Source organism: Hemitrygon akajei, unplaced genomic scaffold, assembly GCF_048418815.1.
Source record: "Hemitrygon akajei unplaced genomic scaffold, sHemAka1.3 Scf000107, whole genome shotgun sequence".
NCBI classification, from domain to species: Eukaryota; Metazoa; Chordata; class Chondrichthyes; order Myliobatiformes; family Dasyatidae; genus Hemitrygon; species Hemitrygon akajei.
Genome location: NW_027331993.1, coordinates 337,568 through 345,823, shown reverse-complemented (window position 1 = coordinate 345,823; position 8,256 = coordinate 337,568). Strand labels below are relative to the sequence as shown.

At 54.6% G+C, this 8,256-nt stretch overlaps 1 protein-coding gene across 2 annotated transcripts in view; it reads left to right on the top strand.

Moving 5' to 3' along the window:
- usp5 (ubiquitin specific peptidase 5 (isopeptidase T)) overlaps nt 1-8,256 on the top strand; it is a 36,491-nt gene that overhangs the window by 473 nt on the left and 27,762 nt on the right. For both annotated transcript variants that reach the window (XM_073037878.1, XM_073037877.1), the window contains exons 2-3: nt 5,356-5,481; nt 7,396-7,462. In XM_073037878.1, coding sequence (XP_072893979.1) covers nt 5,356-5,481; nt 7,396-7,462 — 193 coding nt within the window. The remainder of the gene's footprint in view (nt 1-5,355; nt 5,482-7,395; nt 7,463-8,256) is intronic.

The following is an 8,256-nucleotide window of genomic DNA, read 5'->3' as shown; positions in this document are numbered from 1 at the left end:
GCGGGCGTCGGCCGGCTGGCGTAGACGCAGCGGGTCTCTGCAGATAGAGAGATGGTTGGGGGGGAAACTGTGAACGCCACAGTCTGGGATCCGTACATAGTCATCGGGGGCTGGCGTTTGGGGGTGGTGGGTGGGAGTAATGGGGAGCATCTTCCCTAACTCTGGGATAAGTGCATAGTCATTGTGTGGCCTGGAGTGTTGGGGGGAGGGCGTCTCTGGTTCTGGGACGAGTGCATAGTCACTGCGGGGCCTGTGGTGGGTGAGACGGGGTTCAGTGTTGCACTGTCCCTGGTTCTGGGATCATAACGCAGTCACTATCTTCAGGACTCAGTTCCCCCCCAGTCCTGACGATGTCCTTGTGAGTTGGCTACCACACACAAAATGCTGGGAGGATGTTCAGCAGGTCGGCGAGCCTCCGTGGAGGAGGCAAATGAGCGGCTGTCTGCCCTCCTGAGTTGCTCTGGCATGTTGTGCCTACGTGGTTCAAGATTTCTTGTTCTTGTGAATCTTCCCTGCGCCTTTCCAGCCAAATTGCCCCCTCACTAAGGTGAGCAGAACGCTGCACACGGTTTCCAGTTGTGGTCTCAGCATATGTCCAACAGCGCAGTGCGTTTACGGGGCCTGCAGCCTGCGTTATTTTATATATATGTATGTATATATAGAAACAGTAACTACATGGCTAGGCAAAGTCCACATCTCTCCATTTAGTACACCTAACCCTGGCAACATGTTCCAGGCACCCACCACGCTGTGTGAATCAAAACAAAAGCATTTTAAACATTCCCTCCATCTCACATAAAATGCATACTTTTCTGTATTAGACATTTTTGCCTGGGTAGGGGGTAAAGATAATAGCTGTCTACCCTATCGTGTAAGTCAATGTTAATAGATTTGATTCATAAGATTGTGAGAACTTGTACCCCTCCCCCCCCCCCACCCCAGTCTGCAGAGCTTCAGGGGAAACAAGCCAAGTTTGTCTAAAGTGAACTTGGACACATGCCTTCTAAACTGGGGAACATCCTGGTGAAGCTCTTCTGCAACCCTCACCCTTACTGTAATGCGGAGGAGGGAGGGAGTGGTAACACAGAACATCCAGCACAGGAACAGCTCACTGTTGAGCCGCACCAATTAAGTGGGTGATCAAATGGCCAATCAATCTTTTCTGCCTGCACCATGCCCATGTGCTTCCTTTTTCCTTGCATTCACCTGCCCGTTTTTGTTATCATCATTGTGACTCTCCGTGGCAGCGTGCAAGTGGCTGGCCTGACTGCAACCCGAGGCCACTCGCCTCGAAGTCTGGTGCTGATGCCACTGTGTCACCAGCCGGCCTGCTTAAACGTTTCTTAAAAGTCCCGAATTTATCTGTCTCTGCCACCACCCTAGGCAGTACCCACTGCTCTTTGTGTGTGTGTGTGTACAATATTAAAGAAGTGGCCCTTTCAACCTGAACCTACCCCCTCTCACCTTCAATGCCTGCACTCTGATATATGACATTTCAACCCTGGGAAAGGGATACTCTCTGTCCACTCTATCTCTGCCTCTCAGATGTTATAAACCTCCATCTGATCTCCCCTCAGCCTCCCATGCTCGGGCTCATCTGACCAGTACAGCACAGGAACAGGCCCTTCGGCCCACAGTGTGCTGAGCCAGTAAAAAAAAATCAAACACTCATCCCTCCTGCTGACACAATGGCCCCATCCCTCCATCTTCCTCACCTCCAAGCATCTCATAAAAGCCTCAAATTTATTTGTACCTACCACCATACCAGGCAGCACATTCAGGCATCCACCACTCTCTGAGGGGGAAAAAACTTACCCCTCCCATCCCTCTTGAACCTACCCCCTCTCACCTTCAATGCCTGCACTCTGGTGTTAGACATTTCAACCCTGGGAAAGAGATACTCTCTGTCCACTCTATCTCTGCCTCTCAGATGTTATAAACCTCTATCTGATCTCCCCTCGGCCTCCGATGCTCCAGAGAAAACAACCCAAGTTTATCCTGCCTCTCGTGATAGCACATGCCCTCTAAACCAGACAGTACCCTGGTAAACCTCTTCTGCCCCCTCTCCAAAGCGTCAACTTCCTTCCTATAGTGGGGTGACCACAATGTCTGCAATACCCCAGACGTGGCCGATCCAGAGTTCTAACTAGATTTGCCCCTGCAGCATAACTTCCAGACTCTGGCATGCTCTGCCTCAACGAGGAGCGGCAAGCAAGCATGCCGTGGGGCTTCTTTAACACCCTGTCAACACGGGGGGGGGGGGGGTGCATTTTCAGGGAGTGATGTCTGTATGTCAATGCTGATGGGCAGCTGTAAGCCCCTCGGGATTTTATACGTCTCTGTGCTCCAAGGAATAAAGATGTGCAACTCTGCCCCTCAAGTCCCACAAACATCTTTCCTGCGCCCCTCCGAGTTCGGAGTCATCTCTCCTCTGGCAGGGTGACCAGATTCTGAACGTAAAGCTCCCCGGCGTGGCCCCACCAGAAGCGCAATGTCACATCCTGGTTTCTGAACCCTTTCCCTGCCTTTTTTATTATGCCTTGTCAGTGGAGCCCAGCTAAACTGGTGAAGACGGGCAGGTAGAAAGTCTGCCTTAGGGTTACTGTTCTCCAGGTTTATTGAGCATGCCGGCCAGGAAACAGATCTCAGGGTTGTATGTGCCGGGTTGGCAACGTGGGCGGTCAGTCTCCACGACTGTCCTTGGCAAATTCTTCTGCCTGGCGCCAGTGGTGGCATGACCAGGACTTGTGATCTGCACCGGCTGCTCATCCGTCACCTGCTCCCACGGTTTCCCGTCACCCTGATCGGGGATGGTGACCCTACACCTGGCCCGAGGGTGAGCTGCAGGCCAGCAGAGGGAAGGAGCACCTTACACCTCCTTCGGTAGAGACGCATCTCCACCCCGACACCCAAACATATACAGATATATCTTTTAAACTGTCTATCGATATGATCACCCCTCAGACTCCTGGGCTCCAATGAGAGAAGTCCCAAGAGGTTGGCAAGGATGATTCCGGGAATGGAAGGGTTATCACACGAGGAACGTTTGATGGCTCCGGGTCTGAACTCACTGGAATTCAGAAGGATGATGGGGGATCTCATTGAAACCTTTCGAATGTTGAAAGGCCTGGACAGACCAGATGTGGAAAGGTGGGAGAGTCTCGGACAAGAGGGCACAGCTTCCGGATGGAGGGGCGCCCCTTCAAAACAGAGATGCAGAGAAATTTCTTTAGCCAAAGGCTGGTGAATTTGTGGAATTTGTCGCCACAGGCGGCTGTGGGGGCCAGGTTGTTGGGTGTATTTAAGGCAGAGATGGATAGGTTTTTGACTGGACATGGCATATCAAAGGTGACGGGGAGAAGGTAGGGAACTGAGGAGAGAAGAACAAGGACCAGCCATAATTGAATGGTGGGGCAGATTCGATGGGTCAGATGGCCTAACTCTGCTGCTGTGTCTTCCAGTCTAACCCAGTTAACTAACCCATCTACTCCCGGCTGCTTTAGAAGACTGTGGGATCTCCAGCGGGTTTTCACGGTAGTTAACTTCTCCCCGTCGACTCCCGGCTGCTTTAGAAGACTGTGGGATCTCCAGCGGGTTTTCACGGTAGTTAACTTCTCCCCGTCGACTCCCGGCTGCTTTAGAAGACTGTGGGATCTCCAGCGGGTTTTCACGGTAGTTAACTTCTCCCCGTCGACTCCCGGCTGCTTTAGAAGACTGTGGGATCTCCAGCGGGTTTTCACGGTAGTTAACTTCTCCCCGTCGACTCCCGGCTGCTTTAGAAGACTCTGGGATCTCCAGCGGGTTTTCACGGTAGTTAACGAGACACTTTCACCCTGTGCCACCATCCTAGGTTCAGCCCCGACGTCAAACTACATGGTGAAGCTGAGGGTCAGCTTTCGGAGAACCGTGCCGCTGTACCCCTGGGCCCCTCCGTTCTGTGATGCTGCCCAGCGCCCGTTCAGTCACTGAGAATAGTTTAACTGGCTTCGATTTTCCGAAGTGCCACGCCTCCCCTTACTTGAATTAATCTGACATCGGTGTGCGAGGGTCGATAGAGTGGGCAGCCAGTGCCAGTTTCCCAGCATGGCAGCGCCCAGTACGAGAGGGCATGCTGTTAAACTGATTGCAGGGAAGGCAGGGGTGAGGTTTTTTTTTGCACAGAGCCCTGGGTGCCTGGGGCAGGCTGCCGGGGATGGTGGTCGAGGCTGCCGGGGATGGAGGCAGTTAAAAGGCACCTGGACGGAAGTGGCATATGGTAGTGCAGGGAACGCTCACAAAATGCTGGAGGAACTCAGCATCCATGGAAATAGACAGTCGATGTTTCGGTCCGAGACCCTTCGTCAGGACACGTGAGCCCGACTGTTAACACTTTTCCACAGATACTGCCTGGTCTGCTGAGTTCCTCCAGCATTTGGATTTCCAGCATCTGCAGATTTTTCTCTTGTTTCTGTCTCCTATCTGACCCCCCCCCCCCCACCTTCTCCAGCCCTGTATCTCTTTGACCAATAGACTGTTCACCCCTACCTCCTCTCCCGGTTTTACTGATCACCGACTACCTTGTACTTCTCCCTCTCCTACCACCCCGCCCCCCTTCTTACTCTTGACTTCTAGTCTCTTTTCCAGTCCTGATGACAAATCTCGGCCCGACTGCTTTCCCTTTTCTATAGACGCTGCCTGGCCTGCTGAGTTCCTTCAGCTGCGTGCGTGCGTTGGTTTGAATTACCAGCATCTGCAGTTTTTCCCTCGTTTGTGACGATGGCGTTGTGGCCAGCACAACACTTTACAGTGCAAGAGACCCGGGTTCAATTCCTGCCCCTGCCTGTGAGGAGTTGGTACATTCTCCCCCCGTGACCGCATGGCTTTCCTCCGGGTGCTCCAGTTTCCTCCCACAGTCCAAAGACGTACCGGTTGGTTGGTTGGTTAACTGGGCGATGTAGATTGTCCCGTGATTAGGCTGGGGTTACATTTGGGGAGGAGGGGGAAGATTGTTGGGAGGCCTATTCTGCGCTGGCTTTGCTGAAATGGAGGGCTGTGTGTTGGGGGGAAGGTTAGCTCAATCTTGGAGTAGTTTTAAGAGGTTGGCACAGCATCGAGGGCCGAAGAGCCTGAGCTGGGCTGATGCTCTCTGTTCTGTGACGTTCCTTGGCTCACTGATCGCAGTAACCACCCCAACCACCAGCCTGCTCCCGGTCTGTCCGTTCCTCATTGCTCTGGGATGGGGAGTTGGGACGGCGCGGAGGTGCTCTGATTGACGTTGGACTGGACGTGGAGGGGCTCCGAGGAGGGCGGGGGAGGGGGGGTGTAGGGTTGATGTCCCCTCGTTCCCTGACTAATGCCCGGTTCTCCCCGGCCCAGGAGTCGGAGGGCGGCCTGTACATCTGCATGAACACCTTCCTGGGCTTCGGCAAGTCCTTCGTGGAGAGGCACTACCGCAAGACGGGGCAGCGAGCCTTCCTGCACCTCAAGCGTACACGGGTACCGGTGAGTGACCGCTCCCTCCCTGCCCCCTCCGTCGACCCCGCCTGTAAACCCTCTCCACCCACCTCCGCCCAAGAGAGTTTGGCCGTCCGGCCCATTGGGCCTGCTCCCCCGTCCCGTCATGGCTGATTTATTACCCCCTCTCGACCCCGTTAACTTTGACGGCCCTACTAATCAAGAACCTGCCAACCTCTACTTTCAAGGTGCCCGGCAATTTGGCCTCCACTCCCGTTCCGTGGCAACGAATTCCACAGATTCATCACCCTCGGCAAGTTCCTCCTCACCTCTGTCCTAAAGGGACGCCCCTCCGTTCCAAGACTCATCCGCACTCTCCGCGGGCCTCTACCCAGAATGACCCCGGGAAGGAAAGGGTTAACCCGTGAGCAGCGTTTGGTGGCTCAGTTTGGAAGAGTGCAGTGAGATCTCACTGAATCCTGTCAAAGTGCAGGCGCAGAGCCCTCACACGCAGGTTAACCCTTTCATCCCCGGGATCGTTCTGGGGAGCCTGCTCTGGGTCCCCTTCAATGCCAGCCCGTCCTTTCTTGTCCAAGGCTGCCGAGAATACTGTGCACCGTCTGTCCAGTGCCTTGTATGGCCTCCGCTTTACACCTCTGATTTAATATTTCAGTCCCTTTGAAATGCTAACCTTGCCCCTGCCTTGCTACCATCATAATCTGACTTATCTACTTTCAAACCTCCTCAGCTTCCCCAGCACATTCTCCTAATTTTTTGCTCCCTTACATGCCCTGCTCTCTTTGACTTCCCTGGTCAGCCAGGGATAGAGATACCATCTGTGTCAATGTCCCTCGTCATGTGATAAACCTCTTTCTGGTCTCCCCTCCTGTTCCGCTGCTCCAGAGAAAACCGTCCAGATTTATGGTCTTACGGTTTTATATAAGAAAAACTGAAACATATAGAAATTAGACACGAGATATATAAGAAGAAAGCTTGCCCCAACATGCCCCTGCATCCCCCTTGAGCTTCCCTTCCCTTGCCTGAAGTGCGTGCCCTCTGGTGTGGGATGTTTTCCCGGCTGGGGAGAGGGAGACCGTCTGGCTACCCCTATCTGCGTGCGTGTCTCTCGCAATCTCATGCGGTCGCCCCTCAGCCTCCGCCACTCCGGAGAAAACAAACCCAGGCTCGCCCGACCAGGAACACACCCACAATGTTGAGCTGGACCAGCTGACAAATAAATCAAAAACACCCAAACGCTAATTCCTTCTACCATGTCCCTAATCCCTCCATCCTCCTTACATCCATGTGTCTATCTGAACATCTCTTAACAGCTTCTAATGTGTTTGCCTCTACCACCACACCAGGCAGCACATTCCAGGCATCCACCACTCTCTGAGTAAAAAACTTACCCCTCACATCCCCTTTGAACCTACCCCCTCTCACCTTCAATGTCTGCACTCTGGTATATGGCATTTCAACCCTGGGAAAGAGATACTCTCTGTCCACTCGATCTCTGCCTCTCAGATGTTATAAACTTCTATCCGATCTCCCCTCGGCCTCCGACGCTCCAGAGAAAACAGCCCAAGTTTGTCCGGCCCGTCCTGTCAGCACGTGCCCCCTAAACCAGGTAGCGTCTCGCTGGTAACCCTCTCCGGAGCATCCGTCCCATGAGGTGGGGGTGACCGGAGTTAAATGCAGTACACCGGGCATAGCCGAGTTGGGGCTTCGAGAAGCTGCAGTGGGACCTCTCAATCTCCAGTGCAGGCAGGCGTGCCAAGCGCTGTCCTTCCGCTTCCAGCAGGCCCGTACCTGCTGCCCGGTCACTCCTGCCGTCGACGGTGCCCTGCCCCCTCGTGCTCATCCTCCCAAAGCCTGGCGCCCTCAGCCTTTCCCCCCTCCGCCCGCACCGGTAACGAGGCTGATGGACTTCACGTGTGACCCCGTCTCTCTGCTTGGCCGCAGAAGCTGGACGATGGGAGCAGTGGAGCCGGCGACCCTCCCAAGAAGAAACCCACCCGCCTGGCCATCGGTGAGGAACCCGGCCCGTGGTGGTGGCCGCTCGCGGGGGGGGGGGGGGCGCGGGGGGTTGGGGCAGGGGAACACGCACAAGGTGCTGGAGGAACTCAGCAGGCCAGGCAGCATCTGTGGGGGGGGGGGAGGAGGTAAAAAGTACAGTCGACATTGCAGGACTGGAGAAGCAAAGCTGAGGAGTAGATTTGGAAGGTGGGTGGGGGGGGAGAGAGGGAAAAACACAGGTGAAACCTGGAGGGGAGGGATGAAGTAAAAAGCTGTGAAATTGACTGATGGGAGAGACCAGGGAAGAAAGCGAAGGGGGAGGAGCGCCAGAGGGAGAGGATGGGCGGCAGAGGGGATGGGGAATGGTGAAGGGGGAGGGGGTGGTGGTGGGAAGCATTACCAGAAGTTTGAGAAATCGACGTTCATGCCGTCAGCTCGGAGGCTGCCCAGACAGGGAATGAGGTGTTGCTCCTGCAGTCTGGAGTGTGGCCTCCTCGCGACAGTGGTGGAGACCATGGATAGACGTATCGGAATGGGAATGGGAAGTGGAAATGAAATAAGTGGCCACTGGGAGATCCCACTAGTTCTGGCAGAGGGAGTGTAGATGCTGGAGGAAACAGTCTCCCAGTGTGCGTTGGGTCTCTGATATACAGGAGGTCACACCAAGAGCACCGGATACAGTAGATGCCCCAACAGACTCACAGGTGAAGTGTCAGCTCACCTGGAAGGACTGTTTGGGGCCCTGAATGGTGGTGAGGGAGGGGGTGTAGGCACAATTGTGACTCTTGTTCCGCTTGCAAGGATGAG